The following is a 23,090-nucleotide window of genomic DNA, read 5'->3' on the forward strand; positions in this document are numbered from 1 at the left end:
TTATTTCCTTGCTCATTTCAAAGTCTGTTCTAGACAGTTCCCATAACCAGTGAGGCCTCCAAGTCATTCATTTTCCTCACTCTAGCCAAAGCTGAATGTGTGAGCACAAAGAAGCCGAGAGGCCACCTCTTGCGCAGAGAGAAGCCACCCACAGTCCCAGGCTGGCAGACAAGATGTGAGGGGTGAATTAAGTTTGTTTTCTTGAGCAAGCCAACAAAGAGTTTATTTATTTTCTGCAGGTCAGAGTCCACCTGGCACAGGCCTTCTATTTGGAATGGATCTCTTCTCCTTGTTCCTAAGCGTTCTGGTCTCCTCTGTCTCGCTCTCATTTCCTGTATCTTTGTCTTGGTATGATGTGAGTGGTTGTGGGTGATGCTGGTTTTTTCCCCAACCCTAAATGATTTGCAGTAGATATGGATGGAGGTGGCTCCTTTGATTGGGCTTTTCCATATGCTCTGGGTCAGCCTGTGCTGCAGGACCATTTGTTAAAGGTTAATCGCATTTTTTTGGCAGGCTGTTTCTGCCCAGGATGTTTATGAGTATATGGAAGATGACTTCCATCCTTGTGATAAAGCAAGTATGAAAGCACAAATGCCCAAATTATTCTGCCTCTCCTTGGTGCTAAGAAAAGGTCTCTGTTATGCTCTCTGATTTATTAGGCCAATTTGGCTTGACGTCTGCTTTGTGAGGTGCTAGCTTGCCTGAACCAACAGAAAAGCAAACTCATTCAGCATCATTCTCAGCTAAAGATCTGGAAGTATAAGGCTGTGTTTCCTCTCCTGTCATGGGAGTTTGCTTCTGAGCTTGTTGAGGCCCTGACAGTGCTGACAACCCAAAGGAGAGGCTCAGTTGGGTAAAGTAAATAGGATAATCAAAACATGTGGTTAATAGGGATGACCTCCATTTAACTGGCTCAGCTACTCCTGGGAAATGAAGCCGACTGCTATGAACTGGAAGGAAAGACGCCACACAAAGTATCCATCTCCAGGTGCTACTGACAGGGTATGCGTGGGGGTGGAGGAGGCTCAGGTGGAGAGAGGGTCCTTCTCATCTTCCTCCAGAGCGTCTGGTCTATGAGACTGTCCAACAATTTGAACCCCCTATGATTAGAACTATAGTGCTGTTTAGGAAGCCAAAATGAAGGTGTACAGGACTGGTCAGTTAATATTTAATTTTAATAATACTTGTTATGTTTGAACAGTCAGCAATGCACAAAGAGAAAATCTTCCGTGAATGTTTACACACAGTGTGAACACATGCTTTAAATATGCAGTGGAGAAGGAGGGGTGAATTCACAGTTAACAAAGCTAAAAAAAAAAATCCTTGTTATAAATTACACAAAGCATATAAAAATATTTCTCTGAATGCATAGATTAAGACTTTAAACTCACCTACCAGCAACTGTGCAGTCTTATTCCACTGTGATATGCAGGAGTCAGCTGACCATAGAGGATTTTATAAAGGAGAGACCAGCATAGGGCAGAGCCACATCAGACCCACCTCTCACCAGAGACACCAAGTCGCCTCTGTCTCTAAGCCCAGAACATTCCCCGCAGCTGCTCCTCTGTAGGCCATCTCCCAGCCAGGGGCCTCCACTGCTCCACTTTAATTAATCTGGACGGCTGAAAGACTTTTAACCCAAGTAATTTAGATATGAATTAATACTGAATTTATTTCCTCTAGGATAGAACCAGACCTAACTTTATCAGTAAACGGTAACTTTTTTAGAAGAAGAAGAAAAAAAAAAGGTTACTACATCTAGTTAAAATTGCTTTCAATTGGTTGAAACACAAGAGAGGGGCCAGGCATGGTGGCTCACACCCATAATCCCAGCACTTTGGGAGGCCGAGGCAGGTGGATTGCTTGAGGCCAGGAGTTCAAGACCAGCCTGGCCAACATGGTGAAACCTCATCTCTACTAAAAATACAGAAATTAGCTGGGCATGGTGGTACATGCTTGTAATCCCAGCTACTCAGAAGGCTGAGGCAGGAGAATCACTTGAACCTGGGAGGTGGAGGTTTCAGTGGACCAAGATCATGCCACTGCACTTCACCCTGAGCAACAGAGCGAGACTCCATCTCAAAAAGAAAAAAAAAGAAACATAAGGGAGGTTTCTTCTTTAAAGCACTTGAGAGAAAGAGGGTAATAAGTAACCTTCACTCTGCTATGCAAACACTGTACAAGAGTGAGTAAGTCACCAGCAGTAATTGGTGGGATACAATTAAGTCACTAAACAGAGTGATTTCATGAAGTTAGCCTCGAGAAACATCTCAGCCTCTTTTCAGCATTTAGGCAGCAGCAGGAGGCCATTATCTTAGCACAATATTTTCTTCCGTTGAAATCTTCTGCACGTTCTCACTCAACTGTAGTGTTCTAATAAAATTAAGTTAACACAGTTGGGAAGTTGAGTTTCTTTAGAAACTATAGGCACTATGGGGAAAAAGCTTCTTAAGACAGCAGGGATGCTCTTCAACAGCTGGCTTCGAACCCCTGCTCTCCTGTTTGTCTAAGTGTGCTAGTTCTTATTTCTGAAGTTAAGCTGTTTGTTTCAACAAAACAGTGGCTTTTCTTTTAACATTAACGACACTGAAGGAAAGGAAAAGAATCCTTGAATGCATTCTTTTAAAAAATCCCTATGCCATACTCAAGAGTTTCATCTGGTGTTTGTTTTGTTTCTGGTTTTCAGAACAAAGTCTGGTAGACTCATACTGGCTTTGTCAAGTGAATTCGTGGTGGTAGTGGGGGGATCACTAAGTTCAAACAATTTGTTTATAAAAGCAACAGATTTCAGAATTGTGTAAAAATCCTAAGAATTTCAAAATAACCTTTATCTTTGATACAAAAATAAAGATGCTAACTCCTTTAGCTCAGTTTCCCACAATAACCTTTAAAATAGCAACAGATTCAGTCTCAAAAATTGCTTTTCATTTGTGGAGGAAAATGAAAGTGGAGACCATGGAACAGCAATATTTGTGCTCTTCTCATAAGATGCAGTTACACACAGATGACTGGAATCGCTTCAGAGTTAAAAAAGTGGGCTGGGTGCAGTGCTCACATCTGTACTCCCAGCATTTTGGGAGGCCAAGGGCGAGAGGATCACTTGTGGCCAGGAGTTTGAGACCAGCCTGGGCCACATAGCGAGACCTTGTCTCTTCAGGGCACGGAAAAAAAAAAGCAGTTTCTCTTTTAGAAGGCATCAGAGAGCCCTCTAGCGACCACAAAGGGGAGTTAATGCAGAGATGAGAGACAGAGAAGCAGTCATGAGTGTTTACAAAGGAAAAAGTGGGGGAGGGAAAGCTCTTTTGGTTAACAGCATATTTACAATTAGGTAACTGTATTCTTAAATACTTTTAACCTGAGTAACATTTATAAATATGTCCTAGGAAACCTCACAGTCACAAGTCACACTAGAATTTATCTGTCCAGTACCTGTGCTTTCCCCAGTTTTCTCTCATCAGTTCACAATGTCAGGAGAGTTGTGAGCATGCAACACCAAGAAAAGCGCATCCCGGCCCTTCAGGTGCACTGTCAACAGGAGTGGCTAGAAATAGGCTCCGCTCTCTCTCAGCTTCTGCTTAGACAACTCTCTTACGTTCTGTACATAAAACACACTGGATATAGAACCTTCAGCTTCTGCCTCTCCAGATCACTTCTCAGCTGTTCAAAGCTTCAAGCAATAGGTTTATTGTGCACCAAGAGGCTTGGAAGAGTGGCACCGCTGCTTAGGGGTCAGGGGCTTCCTACCTTGGCAGAACGATGTTAGTATATACTACGCAGTGGCACCAGAGGCCCTCCTGGGCATCCGAGGCATTTAGATCAATGGCTTGTCCTTGGCCCAGAGGTGATGCACACTGTCATAATACTCAGTGATAAAAGTCCCTGCTGCATTAGTAAGTCAGTTTTGAAGCTCTCCTGTTATAGCAAGGCCTTTCAGTCAGTGTGGATGCAGCATTTCTGAACAGAAAATTGTTTTCACTTATCATCAGAACCAGTTCCAGCTCCTGGAAATCTTGGAGTCGAGCAACATCCTTGTCCTAAAACAAAAATATGTTAAACAGATTAAGAGGAGCCACCTGTCTCCATATGTTTGGTGCACTGTATTGATACCAGTATCTTGGCTCATTTCAAAACCTAGAAGAAAAAAGAAGAAAAAAAAATCCCTGTGGCAGGCTAAGTCAGTGATAGTGTAACTAAGGCCCCAGGATGAGGTGGGTTGGAAAGTGGAAGCCCTTAAAAACAGCTCAGCAGGCTGGGCACAGTGGCTCAGGCCTGTAATCCCAACACTCCTGGTCTCTTAACTCAGGAGTTCGAGATCAGCCTGGCCAATATGGTGAAACCCTCTCTCTACTAAAAATAAAAAAAATTATCCAGGCATGGTGGTGTGCGCCTGCAGTCCCAGCTACTCGGGAGACTGAGGCAGAAGAATCGCTTGAACCTGGGAGGTGGAGGTTGCAGTAAGCCAAGATCACACCACTCACTCCAACCTGGGCAACAGAGCAAGACTCCGTCTCAAAAAAAAAAAACCAGCTCAGCAGCTGCTACAGCATGAGCACACACCTCAAAGGGAGAGACAATGCAAAGATCACTTCCCCAGATGTCCTGAGAAGCCTGATGTTCAAAAAACCCAGAGATGCATGAAAGACCACATGTGCTTCTATGTGGATTTACTCCGTAATTTAACTTGGTTCTTCACTTGTAAAACACAAGGCACATCTAGTAGTGCACTAAGTTAATCCTCACAGATCACTACAGAAACTGAAAATAGGAACATGTGAATGATAATTCAGAAAATTCTCTCTGGTATCAACTTCCAAAATGCCAGTGTTGGCTGGTCTGAATGCAATGGTATTTACAACTAGTTTGTAAGACTGTAATGAGCCAAACACCAGTTACAGATTTCTTTGTTCCTTCTCCACTCTACTGCTCACTTGACTTGCCTAAAAAAATAAATAAATAAAGCCAGTGTCCTACGGACTCAGTAGAAGGAAATGATTACGTTTGGAAAAATCACTCTTTCTATTCTCTGTTTATTCCTTCAACTATGACTCATATAACCAAGGAGAGAGCTAGGTATTTTCCAAATGCAAAAAAGCAGCCATTCATGCTTAACAGACTTTTCTTACCTTTCTTAACAGAGTATTGGGTAACTTTCTGATCTTCTCCACTTGATCTGGATTAACACCCAGCTCACAGCAACACACTCTTAGCAACTCTTGGTAGGTGAGCTCCTGTCTGTCCAGTTCAATTTCAATGAAATCATTTTCTCGAAGAGATGGGTTCTGAATTCTTACCTTCAGTACCAGCTCTAGAAAAAAAGGAGAAATGTTAATGAATAGTTTTGGCACAGCACAGCCCATGTTGTTTAAGATCTTTTCCAGAAGATGATTATACTTAATCATGCCAAAGGTCTGTGCATGATTAACAGACCTGTTTGGTGGGAAAACCAAGTGCAGCCAGCAGGGTTTGCTCAGGCCCAGTTCTGGCTCTGCTGGGGCAGTTTCCTGCATTGTCATCTGTACTTCTAAGGCTATGGTTCACAAAGTAAGAGCAAGGCAGGGGCAGCCATTCCAGCTATGTAGAAGGATAATTTACTTCTGCCACTGGAGCTAAGGAGGCAAAGACTTAAGAACCGGTTTGGATATCAAACTATACATGAACAGGGGAAGGGGAAGAAGGTTGGAAAGAAGGCATAGGCAAGATGTGAGTTACCCTAAAAAGACTGAACAATTATGAACTTAAAGTTATTTATAAAATATGAAACTCCTTGCAGAAAAGAAAGTAAGAGTCAAATGACAAGCCACTAATAAAAACAAAAGAATAACTTGATTTGAATGTAGCACACCCTCATGAGGAAGGGGGTCTTGGCTCATTATTCATAGGTCTGGGATCTAAGCAATCTGCTCCTTTATTCTGAACCTGGCTGCCAAGATAGCCCGAGTTAAGCACCCATGTACATTTGGCAGTTCTGCTTTGTTCCCTGTATATAAACCCTGTATGGTACTCCAGGTCACTGTTAGCACCTATAGTAGTAACTCCTCAAAAACAGGGAAAAAGGAAAAGTAAGACTAGTTGTACCCTATGGTGTTTGATTGGAATTGGAAGAATCAGGATGAACTTGGCTGTTTTTAATATTCTCAAAAAGATATACATATAGAAAGACAGATATCTTTCCTGGCTCTGTCCTCTCAGCAGGCCTAGAAGAAATGATATACCTGTAGCAATGAGGACACCTAGTGCCCACATCCTGGTGTCTAAATACTATTCTCGGTGGGCCCAAGTGAGAGGCAAGTTTGCTGTGTGTTCTCAATACCATTCTCCACCAAAAAGAACCAGGGCTCCCTGGAGAAATGATTGATTCCAGGGTTGAGCAGGAAAAGTTCTGCTGTGAGCCTGGAACACCTTGCTGCACCAGAAAGTAAGGCAGCACTGCAAGAACAATAAAGACGTGTCAAAAGGACAGAAGAACTAGGCTGAAGGGGCTCCCACTGGCCACATCTAGGATAATTTGAATATTTTAAAAATGATAATAACAGATTATAACCCATTAAATAACATAAGAATCTATGAGCCAATACTGATATTAATGAAGGAGAAGGGAAAGCCCTTCTTTACAGTAAAATACCAACTAATTAAGTAGAGATAGAATTAAGAAAATCATATTCCACAAAAATAATTGGCCTGGACTCTTCAAAAAGATCAAGATCAAAAATGATAAAGGGTAAAGATTCCAGATTAAAGGAAACTAAATGGCACGATAACTACATGCGATGTGTGATCCTGGGCAGGGGGCAGGGGGCAGGGGGCAGCGGAGTAGATAGTACAGATAAATATCAATAGTACAGACAGTACATATAGTAGATAAGGAAATACAAAAGGCATTGGTTGAGACAACAAAATTTAAACATGGACTACGGATTACAGAACAGCATTACCTCAAGACTACATTTCTCAAATTTGGTCATTTGTACTGTAGTTATATGATAAAATATCCGGCTGTGTGTGGTGGTTCATGCCTACAATCCCAGCACTTTGGGAGGCCGAGGCAGGCGGATCACTTAAGGTCATGAGTTTGAGATCAGCCTGGCCAACATGGCGAAACCCCATCTCTACTAAAAATACAAAAAAAAATTAGCCGGTATGGTGGTACGCTTCTGTCATCTCAGCTACTTGGCAGGCTGAGGTAGAAGGATCGCTTGAACCCAGGAGGCAGAGGTTGCAGTGAGGCAAAATCGTACCATAGCACTCCAGCACTCCAGCCTGGGTGATAGGGTGAAACTACATCTCAAGAAAAAATAAAGAAAAAAAGAGAATATCATTGTTTTTAGGAAAGATATTATAATGGAAAGAATAGTGAAGTATATCAGGGTAAAAGGGCAAAAGTTAATTTGTGAATCTAAGTAAAGGGAGTTCCTTATACTAGCCATGTAACTTTTCTGTAAGTTTGTAATTATACCCAAAAAATCCTAATTAAATCCCACCCCTCTGGACGCCAACTCCCCTGTTGCAGAGGCTGTTTGCTGATGAGGGGTTACCTTGCATATTAAATGGAAATGCTCCAGTGAAGAAAAATGGCTGGAATGCTGGCGCTGGTCCTGCATATGTCCCATTTGGAGACTCCAGAGACACTGGTGGCTTGGACGGGACAGAAGAAAACAGGGAGCGGCTCTGACTCACTGGTGGCTGACAAACAGGACCCGGTTTTGTGCTTTCTGGTGTTCTGAGTATGGCAGAGGGGGCAGACACATCACCATTCTGAACTAGTGCCAAAGAAGTATGGTCCCGGGGAAAGGCCCCTAACAGGGGAGGTTCCCCAGGGGGAAGCAGTGGAGGTGAGCCATTTGCAGGGGGTGATGCAGGAGGTGTGGAGGGGCCCCCATTCTGTATCTGGGCTGAGTCCTCTGCTGTGGGTGTGTAGATAAAAGGGAAGGCTGGGTTAGCCAAATAGTTGGGAATAAAGGGCAGTTCTGACTCCTTCTTCAGCTGGGCAAGGTTGTCATCATCGTCCTCATCTTCTTCCACTTAAAAAGAAGAAAACAGAACATTTACACAGCCCTTTCAAAATTATCAAAAGAAAAGTGTCTTTTGGAAGTAGTGTCTTTTGGTATGTGATGAGTATTTTGTTCAGTATTAATTGCCTCTTCAGGTCAGAAGAAAAAATAATATTTCATTAGGTTTATGATTATCATTTTTCTCATTATCTTAAATTTTACAAATAATTTTAAAAACCTTACAATGCTGACCTCCCCAGAAACAACCTGGAATTACTATCTTGGCACAGTAATTTGCTTTTAGAAATAGAACAATTGTTTGACCACATTAAGAATGCAGCCAATAATATCACAAGTCTTAAATGAGTCTGACGAAATCAAAAGCTCCCCCAAAACACAGACTCACCTCCCATAATCTTCCTGATTTCTCTCCTTGATGTTAACTGAACCGGCATTTCTCCTTTTGTGGTAAGAATTTCTTTGTCAGCTCCTGATTTTAGCAGGTAAGAGACTACCTGACCATGGTTGCGTTTGCATGCCCAATGTAAACAAGTCCTGTCCCAAAGAAAAGAATGATTTAAAAAGAGGAGAGGTGATTTGGGAGTTCACATTCTAAACATTAGTAAATAACATATATAAGCCTGTTAAGAGTTCAGCTAGAACCAGGTAACCGGGCTGGTAATCTCAACTTTTCACAAAGCAGATGATCAAAATATTTAATATGCTTATATTTTGTTTTTAAATTTCATTTCTGGCCCCTGGGAAAAACTAACTTATCCTAGGAGTTTTCATTTCAATGGCCTCCAGAAGGTTAAGCTCACTGGCTGGCTAACTCCAGTGATACTGTGGAGTATTACTCTATCAATATCGCTCATAAGATCATCTCAGTCTCTCTGAAACGTATTTTTATATCGCTATATTCCTTTTTAGGGACTATGGAAACTCACTTCATATGCCACCTGAAGGTTCAATATGATCAGGCTAATAACCATCTCCCATCTGCAGCTTGCTCTGTCACTTAAGTTATTATTACGACAGCAGATATTCCTGTCTGAATCCCAGTTGCTCACTTTCTTTTTCCTCCTTTTCTTTACTTAACACACACACAAAAGATTTCCAAATTTCCATTTTTAAAAAGCTGGCTTCTCTAGTTCTCTCCAGAAGGCTACAAACATATCCTCATCTGCGTAAACATAAGGCACTGCACACATACTTTAATTCCTAAGGTACTTAAAAAACATACATCAACAACCAAAATTCTTCAACAGGCTCGGACATATCAAACTCATTTAAGTAAAACTAATCACTCAATATTGTACACAGAGGAAGCAATTCTGCACACACTGAAGGGCTACTATTTTAATACTGTACAGAAACATAATTAGCACTCCAGCAAAAACTCCATCTTAACAGAAATGAAAGATTCAGAGCAACTAAATCCATCCCTAGGTGCCAAAGCTGAATGCATATTATGGAAGGAAAATACTTTTCCCCCTGTGTTTTGAAATGTCTTCTTTTACCAAATCTATAATTGAACTGAGATAAATATCTTCAGAGCTCTTACAGCTAAATACAGAAATGAAGATTAGATCATATGTTCAGTAGTGAAGGTTAGGTCACTAACCTGGGAAGTATAATCATCCGGAAAGTTTATATGGTTCCAGGAAAAAGCTGATTTGCTTACTTACTAACTTACAAAAAGTTAGCAGGTCTGGCTGGCTGGCAGTAATTCCATTAATGTCTCAGAGTGACATTCTACACTATGGTTCATTAGAATTAGATTATCCAGGTTCCTTTAAGGTGTATTCCATGATGCAATGGCACAATTATTGCTAATTTGGGAAAAATAAGAATCTTTTTAAATTTGGGAGAGAAGAGTCTTCCCTGAAGGCAAGGAAGTATTTGCTTGGCACATATACATGCTTAATTAATATTTACTGAATGGGCCAGGCACAGTGGCTCACGCCTGTAATCCCAACACTTTGGGAGGCCAAGGCAGGTGGATAACTTGAGGTCAGGAGTTCAAGACCAGCCTGGCCGACAGGGTGAAACCTGTCTCTACTAAAAATACAAAAGTTAGCGTGATGGTGCACATCTGTAATTCCAGCTACTTAGGAGGCTGAGGCAGGAGAACTCCTTCAACCCAGGAGGCAGAGGTTACAGTGAACTGAGATTGGACCACTGCACTCCAGCCTGGGCAACAGAGCAAGACTCCATCTCAAAAAAAAAAAAATTACTGCATAAGTAAACTAAGGATAAGGTGGACCTTGCTTGAAGTAGAAGAATCCAATCTATCCTTGATTCTGGGCAAACTGCAACTCTGAGGGTGTTTGTGTGTGGATGTCTGTGGCACAGGCTTAAAAAGTGAAGAGTTATAATGGTTGAAGGAGGATGAATGAAGCAGGATGCGAAATATATGCTCCCTTTTGGAAATAAAATGCTCACTTGGTAGTAGTAGATCACTTGTTCATGGCTTGAGAGTAAAGGAAGTAATTTACTGCCAGTGGGTCTGAGAGACTCAGGGACAAACCAACTTGCTAAACTATCACCATGTAAAGCAGTGTTAAGTCAACGTGGCATGGCCCCCACAGCCCTGTACCTTAGTGATCATTTACAGTGCAGAGCTCTGTGGCTCTGGGCAGCCATAACTCAGAGCTGCAGCAGCCAGGTAATATTTTCAAGTTCTTCATGAAGCATTATCCTTGGTCCTTAACTCCAAGGGTCATGCATGACACTTGATTTACAACTGATGTGGCAGAATGATTAGTAATCAATCTAATTGATAAATTACTCTATCTTTGAACTTCAACTCCTTAAGCTTTACATTTGCAGTCAGAATATCTTATTAGTGTCGGAAACTATTTCAGACCTGAGGCACTGGGTGTCATTCATCAACTGGGCATCACTCATTGGTGCTGAAATTATGGTTACTGAGCAACTAAGAATTGAAAGCAGTCACTATTCTGCTTTTCAATGCAAGAGTGTAAGTTTTTTGTGGGTAACCTTATATTCCATTACCCAGCACATTGCTTCATAATAACAATAGCTAACACAGGTATAATGCTTTACATGTTGGACACTGTTCTGAAGGCATTACACGTATTAACTTATTTAATCCTCTAAACAACCCGTGAGGTAAATACTATTGTCAACATTCCCCCCATTTTACAGAAGAGGAAACAGTTATCAGCAAATAAATAAGCAAAGTATGCAGTACGCTAGGTGGTGATGAAGTGTGACAGCGACAGTAAAGCAGGGAAAGGCGTTAGAGAATGCGAGAGGCTGGAGAGGGGCATTGTGCAATTTTAAATTGAGGGGCCAGGAAAAGCCTTGACAAGGTGACATCTAAACTAAAATCTGAAGGCCATGAGGGAGCAAACCATGTGACATCTGGAGGGAAAGCATTTAGGAGAGTAAGAAGACAAAACGCAAAGATCTTGAATCAGGACTGTGTCTGGTATTCCCGGGAAAGCAAGGAGCCCAGGGGAAAAAGGTAAGCAGAAGGGCAAATCCCATGAGATGAGCACACAGGTAAGGAGGGAAAATGTGGGGACAGGGAGTACAAATTGTAGGACCCTGTAGGCTTCTACTGAGTGATACAGGAGCCATTTTTGAGCAGAGTGAAATGATCTGACTTATGTTTTAAGTCAGGATCCCTCTGACCACTGTTAATTAAGAAGACAATGATATAAGCTTAGGAGCAAGGAGACTAGTTAGAAGGCTACCGCAATAATTCAGGTGAGAGAAACAGTGGTGGCTTTGTACCAGAGCTGTAGTAAGAAGTAATCAGATTCTGACTGTATCTGAAGGTGGAACTCACAGCATTGGCTGACTGGATGTCAGCTGTGAATGACAGAAGGCAAGCAGAGCGCCAAGGGTTCTGGCCTGAGCACCCCTGAGAGGCTGAAGAGGACTCAGAGGAGCAGGCTTGAGGTGGTAGAGGGATGAGGGGAAACTTGGAATTCAATCTTGGACATGTTGAGTTTGAGGGGCCTATTAGACACTTCCCCCAATTAAATCTATAAGAGGCCAAGGCGGTGGCTCACGCCTATAATCCCAGCACTTTGGCAGGCCAAGGTGGGCAGATCACCTGAGGTCAGGAATTCGAGACCAGGCTGGCTAACATGGTGAAACCCCATTTCTACTAAAAATACAAAAAATTAGCCAGGCATGGTGGCACGGGGCTCTAATTCCAGCTACTCGAGAGGCTGACACAGAACTGCTTGAACCTGGGAGGCGGAGGTTGCTGTGAGCCGAGATCATGCCATTGCACTCCAGCTTGGGCGACAAGAGCAAAACTGTCTCAAAAAAAAAAAAAAAATACACATACACACACACACACACACACACACACACACACACACACACGCAAAGCCTCTTCAGGCTACCTCAGCTTCACATTATATTTACGAAACACCTGCTATGGGGCAGACATTGCGTTTAGGAGGGTAGAGTCTGGAGTCAGATGCCAGGTTCTTTTTCTGGTTCCACTAGTTACTGTCAATCCTATGATCTTGGGAAGGGGCACTGTGCAAAGTGAAGAAATGACTTAATCTTTCTGGGCCTCAGTTTTTTCATCTGTAAATGGAAAGAACAGTAACTATGTCCCCAAGTAGTTGTGAATGAGCTAACACACGTACATCACTTAGAACCCCATCTCTGCTACAAAGCAAGTTCAATAAATGTTACTATTTATTTTATGCTTCATCTCATTAAATGCTGACAATACTCTTCTGGAATTAGCAGAAAATGAAGCATCTTGGGCAAAGCCCCATAGCTAGGCAGGAATGGAGAAGAACCCGCAGGAAAGGCCAGGCTCCTTCTACACAACACTGCCTCCCAGTGCCAAAACGGTAATTCACAGCTGTGAACCAGAGCAATGCACAGAAAAGGTACATACACAACAGCAAGTCTGCAAAGACCTGTAAACAAAACAGAAAAGCTTGTATCCACTGTTTCCTGGCTTTCTGGACAGCTGTCCAGGCTGTTTTCTTTAGGGAAATTAGGTAGACAGATTTTTCTTTTGGAGACTGGGGTCTTGCTATGTTGCCCAGACTGGTCTCAAACTTCTGGGCTCCAGTGATCCTCCTGTTTTAGCCTCCCAAAGTGCTGGGATAACAGGCGTGAGTTGGCCGGGCGTGGTGGCTCATACCTGTAATCCAAGCACTTTGGAGGCCAAGGTGGGTGGATCACCTGAGGTCAGGAGTTCAAGCAAGACCAGCCTGACCAACATGGTGAAACCTCCTCTTTAAAAAAAAAAAAAGGGAAAAAAAAACAGGCGAGAGTCACTAGGTCCCACTAGGTAGACAGACTTTTTTTTTTTTTTTTTTTTGAGAGGGAGTCTCGCTCTGTTCCCAGGCCGGAGTGCAGTGGTGAGATCTCGGCTCACTCCAAGCTCCGACTCCTGGGTTTAAAGTGATCCTCCTGCCTCAGCCTCCCAAGTAGCTGGGATTACGGGCACATGCCACCACACCCAGCTAATTTTTGTATTTTTAGTAGAGATGGGGTTTCACCATCTTGGCCAGGATGGTCTCGATCTCCTGATCTCGTGATCCGCCTGCCTCAGCCTCCCAAAGCGCTGGGATTACAGGCAGGAGCCACCATGCCCCACCCTGGTAGATAGACTTTTGAGAGAGTTTTGTTCTGGTTCTATCATATTAATAGTGATGTGGCCTAGGTTAAGTTATTCTGTGGGGTTGAGCTTATCTGCACTGTCCCTTTCAGTTCCAAAATGGATGATTCCACTAAAAAAAAAAAAAAAATGTAAACTCACTTTAAGCTAGCAAAATAGTCTCGCTAAGCATTACTTGAATCAAATAAAATTTTAAATTTTAAATGCAGAGTGTGGAATAATACCACACTCAGTAACTTTAAGTTTTGACCACCAACAATATCTTATGATGAGACTCCTTATTTAACTGGGGAGAATTCAATCTGCAGGCAGACATCTAAAGCCTTGGATGACATGTTGTATTTGAAATCGTAATAAGAAAAGAGGCTGGGTATGGTAGGTTCACACCTGTAATCCCAGCACTCTGGGAGGCCACGGTGGGCGGATCACTTGAGGTCAGGAGTTTGAGACCAACCTGGCTCCATCCCTACTAAAAATACAAAAAAAGAAAAAAAAAAAATTGCTGGTGGCACTGACCAGTATTCCCAGCTACTTGGGAGGCTGAGGCAGGAGGATCACCTGAGCCGAGGAGGTGGAAGTTGCAGTGAACCAAGATCGTGCCTCTGCACTCCAACCTAGGTTACAGAGCAAGACCCTGTCTCAAGAAAAAGAGAAGAAAAAGAAAGAAAATAAAGCAAAATACTTAATAGGATAAACAAATGAGCCTTCCCTCAAACAGGCAGCTGTAGGTAGCAGCAGCAAATCGGTTGCACTGAAACAATGGAGAAGCAGAATGGTGATGCAAATGTTTCTTTTTTTTTTCCTAGTCTTGGCTAAGGAAATCGTGTTAGTTTATATAATTCGTATATGCTCAGTTGCTTATGCTTTTAGCTCTGCAAGATGTGTTCTTCGGAAGCACCTACGGCAAATTAACTCAACACTCTAATTGGGGTGAGCTCCAGCGTACAGAAGCTGAGAATCATAGCCTCCAGCACTGCTATGACCAAATGAGCCAGGGGGCCAGGGGGAAGCGGGTAGGGCGACAGAGTCCCAGTGGGCGCTGCTCCGAGTGGACCACGTGGGCCGGGATTTGGGCAGGACGCACTCCTGACCGCACGAGGCATGGGGGCCAGGGCTGGCCTCAAGAGGGCACAATCTCGGATGCCCGAGGTGGCAGGTGTCGCCATAGCCCGGCGTCCAGAGGCAGCGCTGGGCCCAGGTCGCGGCTGACTGCCCCACGCCTCGGACCGGCTGCCCTGACCCTAGGCCTCCCCCGCTCCCCACTTACCAGCCGTTGACCTCATTTTGGGAGTTCACATCCACCCCGCTCTCCACCAGTTTCTGCACCTCCCGAATGTCCCCTAAGGCCGCGGCCTCCCGCAGCCTCTCCTGCTGCTCCTTCTGCTCTAGGAGGGCGCTCATCTTCCCCTCGGCCCCAGGCCCCCGCCCGGGCCCGCCTGCCCCACCCCGCCCGGGGCCTATCAGCGCCGCCGCCGTCGCCGCGGTCCGCTCCCGGCCATGGGGAGGGAGCGCGGAGCTCGCCCGCCCAGCTCGCGCCGCCGCCCGCGCCCGTCCCGGGACTTCCGCTCCCTCCCGCGGGCCGCCCCTGCTGCTCTCGGCCTGCAGGCCTAGGCCTCTTCCCCGGCCGCACCTCCCGAAGGCCGGCTCCGGGGGACCCTATTCAGTGTGACAACCCTGACCCAGATATTTTCCGTTCCGACCCGGGGCCCCGGCGCCCGGGCTGGCTGTTTATGTAACTACTGCACAATATTATCTGCCGTGACTCACTGCATATTTTTAGACCTCCCCACCCCGCAGTTTCAAGGGAGGAGGACAGACACATGAAAAGAGAAAAAAGCGTAGTTGAGAGCCAGAAAAGCCTTATCCTCTGGTGCAGGTTGTTTACCAGGCATCCAAAATAATTGGTGGGTTCTTTTTGATGGGATGTGGGGGTTTTTTGTTGTTTTTTCCCCAGTTTGGTTGGCTCCTTTTCCTTATCTGAGCCGATTCTTGCCCAGCAGGATGGGGAAATGGGCTTAAAACGATCCTACTATAATAAGCCCATTATTACAGAGACAGATTACACTGTTCTTTCTTCTTTTTGACAGTGTTTGGGGACAATTCAGTTCGAATATTTATTTCAATTGTTGTTTTATATCTCATTTTAGACAGGATTCTCCTAACCTGGCTTTCAGGAAAAATATTTTTATTGTGCTCACAGTTTATGATCTGTAATTACTGCTTACAGATGGTAATTAGTTACTCTTCCTGAAGGCCATATAAGGAAAAAAGAAAGGAAAAACACTAAAGAGGCTTTGGAGGTGTCTTGGTCCTGATTCCAAGTGCTCATGGAAGAGCTGTTGTGTACATGTAAACAACATTTTGCCTGACTTCTTGCCCCATCTATCTAATTAGGCTCAGAGCCTCAGTTGGCACTGTTTTATACCCAGCGGGAGAAAAAGGAAATCTTGTTTTGCTGGGCCCAGGTGCCCCGAAGAGATGCTCCGATGTGGCACAGGATGGAACTTTGCAGATTGGGTCAGGATTAAGGAAATAGCCCTGGGGTGGAAGGGAAGAAGGCCTGGACAAAGAGAGATGAAATAGGAAGGGATAAATTTAGGCATGGAGTTTTCATTTCCGTCTCTTGGGGCTGCTAGGATCTGCACAGCAAGCATTTTTCTTGCTACAGTTTAAGAAAAACCAATGTCTGTTTAGTATATTCAGTAATTCACACAGTACTCAGTGCACACCAGGTGGTGCTGAATATAAACTGACTACATACTTAAATTGACCCCCAAGGCAAAATGTAACCCTGCTTGAGCTCACATTTTTTCCCCCAATTTAAATTTTAATTCTTACATCCAACATGATACTCCATCTCAAGCTGATATGTATGGCACTGGAATTGAGCCCTTCACAATTTGAGTGACGTGGGAGTAGGCAGTGGCTTGTTTATTTGGTTTGTTTGTTTGTTTGTTTGTTGAGACGGAGTCTCACTCTGTTGCCCAGGCTGGAGTGCAGTGGTTCGATCTCCACCTGCAACCTCCACCTCCCAGGTTCAAACAAGTCTCCTGCCTTAGCCTCCAGACCAGCTGGGATTACAGGCATGTGCCACTACGCCTGGCTACTTTTTGTATTTTTATTAGAGATGGGATATCACCATGTTGGCCAGGCTGGTCTTGAACTCCTGACCTCACGTGATCCGCTAGCCTTGGCTTCCCAAAGTGCTGGAATTACAGGTGTGAGTTATTGCACCAGCCTGTTTTTGTTGTTGTTTGTTTTAATGCAGTTAAAAAAATTGTTAATCCCAGCACTTTGGGAGGCCAAGGCGGGCGGATCACCTGAGGTCAGGAGTTCAAGACCAACCTGACCAACATGGAGAAAACCCATCTCTACTAAAAATACAAAAATTGGCTGAGCGTTAGTGGCACGTGCCTGTAATCCCAACTACTCGGGAGGCTGAGGCAGGAGAATTGCTTGAACCAAGGAGGCGGAGGTTGCGGTAAGCCGAGATCGCGCCATTGCACTCCAGCCTGGGCAACAAGAGCAAGACGCCATCTCAAAAAAAAAGAAATTGTTCCTGACTGTACCCCATGGTCTCTGAGTCCTCTTTATGAGAGGTTTTCAACTTCTTTAAAAGGATTATATGTCCTTTCCTTAAAAGGATTATAGTGCGTACCCTACATAACTGTTGTACCAGTGAATATTGGTAGATCTTAAACTCAACCTCTACGTACTCTGATTTCAATCTTCTGTTTATTATCTTCAGATAAAAAGAAATCGAAACTTTATCCACAAACGAAACCTCTGATCCTCGATATAACCGAATGTAACCTGCTGGCTGTTCTATTACTACTTCCATTTATCTCTCCTTTGTCTTGTCTCTAGGGTACTACCTAACTCACTGGACGTATTAAGCATGTACTGTTTGCCAGGCACTGTTCTAGTCACTGAGGTTGCTGCTTCGAATGAATCAGAGTTCTTGACTTCAAAGAACAGTTTATCAGGGGAGACAAGGCAAACAATACAACGTGCAGTGCATTACAATAGAAACAATGTGGCATAGTAGTAGTTAGCATGGAGATGGATGCCAGACTGCCTGAGTTTGTATGCCAGCTTTGCCACGCATATAATCTTGGATGAATTACTCAACTTTCCCATGCCTTGAATTCTGCATCTTTGAAATAGGAATAATAGTAGCACCCACCTTGCAGGATTGTTCTGTGGATTTTTTTTTTTTTTTCTGCATTTTACCCTAGTGCAGTGCTATTCTGGGCAATGTGAAGCTTAAGCTGAACTCTTTGTGGTCATAAATTTTTAGTCAACTAATGAAAAGATAGTCCCTGTCTCATACTTGAAAGTCGCCTATTTGTGTGGATTATCTGAACAATACATTTTCTGGCTATTGTGGTTACTTCAATAGTATCTGTGAAAAGCTTTGTTCCTGGAGTTTGTCTCATTTTCTTTTTTTTTTTTTTTTTAGAAAGAAAGAAAGAAAAAAAAGAATGAAGAAGAGGAAGAAGAAAGAAGAGAAAGAGAGAGAGAGAATGGGAGTATTGCTTTCTTGCCCAGGCTAGAATGCAGTTTAGAAATGGGTATTGAAAACCTCTTTTATACCAATAATTATACTTAATTATGTAGTCAGGAAGGAATGAGGGAAGAAAATAACAAACAAGCAGCCAACCAATATTTCATTTAAACCTATGAAATGCTATGCGATTACTGAGGAGTGGTTTACTTCCAATTATGTAGTCACTTTTGGAATAGGTGTGAGGTGGTAATGTATGTTTTGTGTATTTAAAGTGGAGAGTTCTATAAATGTTTATTAAGTTTACTTGTTCCAGGTCTGAGTTCAAGTCCTGGATGTCCTTGTTAATTTTCTGTCTCGTTGATCTATAGAATCATTAGCTCTTCTTGTTGCATTGATCCTTTTGCCATTATGTAATGTCCTTCTTTGCCTCTTTTGATCTTTGTTGCTTTAAAGTCTATTTTATCGGAGGCGAGAATTGCATCTCCTACTTTTTATTTATTTGTTTATTTTTACTCTCTGTTTGGTTGGTAAATCTTCCTCCATCTCTTTGTTTTGAGTCTTTGTATATCATTGCATGTGAGATGGATCTGGATGCAGCATACCAATGGGTTTGGCTTTTTTTTTTTTTTTTGAGACGGAGTTTTATCCAATTTGAATATATATGAGTTTAATACTGCCATTTGATGCTAGCTGGCTGTTTTGCCCATTAGTTGGTGTAAATTTTTCATTGTGTTGATGCTCTTTGCTTTTTGATATATTCTTGAAAAGGCTGATATTGGTTGTTCCTTTATATGTATAGTGCTTCTTTCAGAAGCTCTTGTAAAGCAGGCCTGGTGGTGGTGAAGTCTCTAAGTACTTGCTTGTTCACAAAAGATTTAATTTTTCCTTCACTTGTAAAGCTTAGTTTGGCTGGATATGAAATTCTGGGTTGAAAGTTCTTTTCTTTAAGGATGTTGAATATTGGTCCCCACTCTTTTCTGGCTTGTAGGGTTTCTGCTGAGAGATCTGCTGTAAGTCTGATAGGTTTCCCTTTGTGGGTAACCTGACCTTTCTCTCTGGCTGCCCTCAGTATTTTCTCCTTCATTTCACCCCTAATAAATCTGGTGATTATGTGCCTTGGAGTTGGTCTTCTTGAAGAATATCTTTGTGGTGTTCTCTGTATTACCTGGAGTTGAATATTACCCTGCCTTGCTAGGTTGGGAAAGTTTTCCTGAATGATATCCTGAAGAGTATTTTCCAACTTGGATTCATTCTCTTCGTCACATTCAGGTACACCTATCAAATGTAAATTAGGTCTTTTCACATAGTCCCATATTTCCTGGAGACTTTGCTCATTCCTTTTTATCCTTTTTTCTCCAATCTTGTCTTCTCGTTTCATTTCACTAAGCTGGTCCTCGATATCTGATATCCTTTCTTCTGCTTGATCAATTCGACTGTTTAAACTTGTGCATACTTCGCGAAGTTCTCGTGTTGTGTTTTTCAGCTCCATCAATTCACTTATATTCCTCTCTAAATTGTCCATTCTTGTTAGCATTTCATCAAACCTTTTTTCAAGATTCTTAGTTTCTTTGCATTGGGTTAGAACAAGTTCTTTTAATTCATAGACGTTTCTTACCACCCACCTTTTGAAACCTGCTTCTGATAATGGAACACACTCGTTCTCATTAAGCCTTGTTCCGTTGCTGATGAGGAACTGTGATCCCCTGTAGAGGGAGAGGCATTCTGATTTTGAGTATTCTCTGCCTTTTTAGGCTGGTTTCTTCCCTTCATTATATATTTATCCCTCTGTCATCTTTGTAATTACCGATTTTCTAACTAGGTCTCTGAGCGGACGTCCAACTTGTTGATTCCCAGCACCAAAATCTGAGCAATCCACTGCGCCGGCCAAAACAGCGGTGTTAAGATTGATGGTGCTTTTCTGCCCGGGAATCTCCGGACTCTGCACCAAGAACTGCCGCGCCAGCCACAAGAGTCGCCTTGGCGACCTGTGGGGCTCCTCCGCTGGGAATCTCTTGGTCCGTGAGCAACAAAAATTCATCTGGAAGTGTGGCGTCCTCTCGTTCTCTGCGCTTTCACTGGGAGCTACGATCCCGAGCTGCTAGTGATCAGCCATCTTCGATCTCTCTCCTGTTCTATGGATTGAATGAATGGATATGTGCAAAGCCTAGATATCTTAAACATTCATTGGATCATAGGTGGGTTACAACAAGGTTTACATTAGGGAAACTTAACCTGGCAGAATGGGAGGGCAGTGGTGGTCAAGAAACAAGGATAACATTCAGGTTTCTGGCTGATTAAATGGTGGTGTGATTTAAATTTCTTTTTCTTTTTCTTTTTTTTAAATAGAGATGGGGTGTCACCATGTTGGCCAGGCTGGTCTCGAACTCCTGACCTCAGGTGATCCACCCATCTCCGCCTCCCAAAGTGCTGGGATTACAGGCGTGAGCCACCACACCCAGCCTGGTGGTGCGATTTATTGAGATTTGGGACAAAGGACAAAGAGAAGGTTTGAGGTTTGGTCATGAATTCACTTTTGAATCTGTTGACTTGAGCTTTCTGAGGACCTTTTAATTACTACTACTCTTTACTATCTGCTACTATCAACTCATTGCCAGGCACTGCAGGAAGTGCTGTATGTGAATTATCTCATTTAATCCTCACAACAACCCCTTGGTAGGACAGGACCATCATTATTATCTGAGGCTCAGAGAGGTAATTAACTTGCCCCAGTGCTGGCCAGGCATGGTGTCTCACGCTTAGTAATCCCAGCACTTTGGGAGGCTGAGACAGGTGGATCACCTGAGATCAGGAGTTCAAGACCAGCCTAGCCAACATGGAGAAACCCCATCTCTACTAAAAATACAAAAATTAGCTGGGTGTGGTGGCGGGTGCCTGTAATCCCAGTTACTCAAGAGGCTGAGGCAGGGGAATCGCTTGAACCCAGGAGGTGTCGGTTGCAGTGAGCCAAGATTGCACCATTGCACTCTAGCCTGGGCAACAGAGTGAGACTCCATCTCAAAAATAAAAATAAAAAAAAGGCTGGGCATGGTGACTCATGACTCATGCCTGTAATCCCAGCACTTTGGGAGGCCAAGGCAGGTGGATCACCTGAGGTCCTGAGTTTGAGACCAGCCTGACCAACAAGGAGAAACCCCATCTCTATTAAAAATACAAAATTAGCTGGGCATGCTGGCGCATGCCTGTAATCTCAGCTTCTTGAGAGGCTGAGGCAGCAAATTGCTTGAACCTGGGAGGCAGAGGTTGGGTGAACTGAGATCATGGCATTGTACTCCAGCCTGGGCAACAAGAGCAAAACTCCATCTCAAAAAAACAAAAACTTGCCCAGTGCTATTTACATTGTAGTTTGTGATGGAGCAAGGCTTTGAACTCAACTTCAACTTCGGAGCCTGTGTTTTCTTTTCTGAATTTCATTTAAATGGAGATGTCCAGTAAATAGTTATGTCCATGGGTATTGCATTAAGAAAGGAGATCTGGGCTGGTGAATTGTATTTTTGCAGTCAGCAAAAGGTGCTTGCTAGCTGAAGTCATGGGACTAGAAAAGAGATCCCCGCCGGGTGCGGTGGCTCAAGCCTGTAATCCCAGCACTTTGCAGGGCCAAGGCGGGTGGATCATGAGGTCAACAGATCGAGACCATAGTGAAACCCCATCTCTACTAAAAAATTCAAAAATTTGCTGGGCGTGGTGGTGCGCACCTGTGGTCCCAGCTACTCGGGAGGCTGAGGCAGGAGAATTGCTTGAACCCAGGAAGTGGAGGTTGCAGTGAGCCGAGATCACACCACTGCACTCAAGCTTGGCGCCTGGCAACAGAACAAGACTCTGTCTCAAAAAAAAAGAAACAGAGATCCCCAAGAGAGTCTGTGAGTGCTGAGAGAAGACTGCTGTAAGGCTGGTTGCCTCGCCGGGAGCATGGACACCCCCCCGCCCCCGCTGGGAGCTCGGACGCTCCCCCCTCCCTTGCTGGGACCTTAGACACACCCCCTTCCTTCGTGGGGAGCTCAGACACTCCCCCCTCCCTCACGGGGAGCTCGGACGCACCCCTCTCCCTCTCCGGGAGCTCAGACACACCCAGTGCTCAGACACACACCCCCTTCACTGGGAGCCCGGAAAAAAGCCCGCCAGGACCTACCCGATACCATTTTGTCCCATCGGGGCCCCACTCCTCGCCATTTTGTACCATCCGGGCCCCACTCCCTACCATTTTGTCCCATCCAGGCCCCAGTCACCTTGAGCACAACCAATAAAACTCCTTCACTCCCTATAAAACCCCACGTCTAAGAGGAGTCCGCGCGACTTCTCCAGCCCCTCCTGTCGGACCGCAGAACCTCACCCGGGAGCCTGAATAAATTCCTTTGCATTGGATTTTTTCGTGCTGGCCTCAGTTTCTTCGTTTTATCCTCGGCGAGAACAGACCTTACAACTGCTGCTGGGCACGGTGGCTCACGCTTATAATCCTAGCACTTTGGGAAGCCAAGGCAGGTGGATCACCTGAGGTCAGGAGTTCGAGACCAGCCAGCCTGGCCAACATGGTGAAACCATACCTCTAACTAAAAATACAAAAATTATATGGGTGTGATGGCGCACACCTATAATCCCAGCTAGTCAGGAGGCTGAAGCAGGAGAATCACTTGAACTTGGGAGGTAGAGGTTGCAGTGAGTTGAGATTATGCCACTGTACTCTAGCCTAGGCAACAGAGCAAGACTCTGTATCAAAAAAAAGACAGCGAGAGAGAGAGAAGACAGCCAGGCATGGTGGTTTGTTCCTGTTAATCCCAGCTACTCAAGAAGCTGAGGCAGAAGGATCCCTTGAACCCAGGAAGTTCCAGACTAGCCTAGACAACATAGCGAGACCCTGCCTTAAAATAAGTAAATAAATAATATTTAAAAAGAAGGCCGCCAGAGACTGAAGAATACAGATGTATCCCAACTTACGATGGTTCTA

General features: G+C 43.9%; 1 protein-coding gene and 1 long non-coding RNA gene across 2 annotated transcripts; one reads left to right on the top strand and one right to left on the bottom strand.

Annotated features, from left to right (window-relative positions):
* Positions 1–1,156: 1,156 nt before the first annotated feature.
* Positions 1,157–15,282, bottom strand: ANKRD40 (ankyrin repeat domain 40). The gene is made up of 5 exons (XM_012463537.2): positions 14,888–15,282; positions 8,395–8,543; positions 7,533–8,018; positions 5,124–5,305; positions 1,157–4,034 (listed from the first exon to the last, which is right to left on the bottom strand). The coding sequence occupies exons 1-5, from the start codon at positions 15,019–15,021 to the stop codon at positions 3,888–3,890; spliced, it is 1,098 nt and encodes a 365-aa protein (XP_012318960.1). The 5' UTR covers positions 15,022–15,282; the 3' UTR covers positions 1,157–3,887.
* Positions 15,283–15,439: 157 nt separating this feature from the next.
* Positions 15,440–20,005, top strand: LOC135270958 (uncharacterized). The gene is made up of 3 exons (XR_010339100.1): positions 15,440–15,524; positions 18,083–18,194; positions 19,950–20,005. It is a non-coding gene; the product is annotated as an uncharacterized LOC135270958 (long non-coding RNA).
* The last annotated feature ends 3,085 nt before the right edge of the window (positions 20,006–23,090 follow it).

The sequence above is a fragment of the Aotus nancymaae genome, unplaced genomic scaffold, assembly GCF_030222135.1.
Source record: "Aotus nancymaae isolate 86718 unplaced genomic scaffold, 86718_ANA_hifiasm-v0.15.2.pri h1tg000072l, whole genome shotgun sequence".
Lineage (NCBI taxonomy): Eukaryota > Metazoa > Chordata > Mammalia > Primates > Aotidae > Aotus > Aotus nancymaae.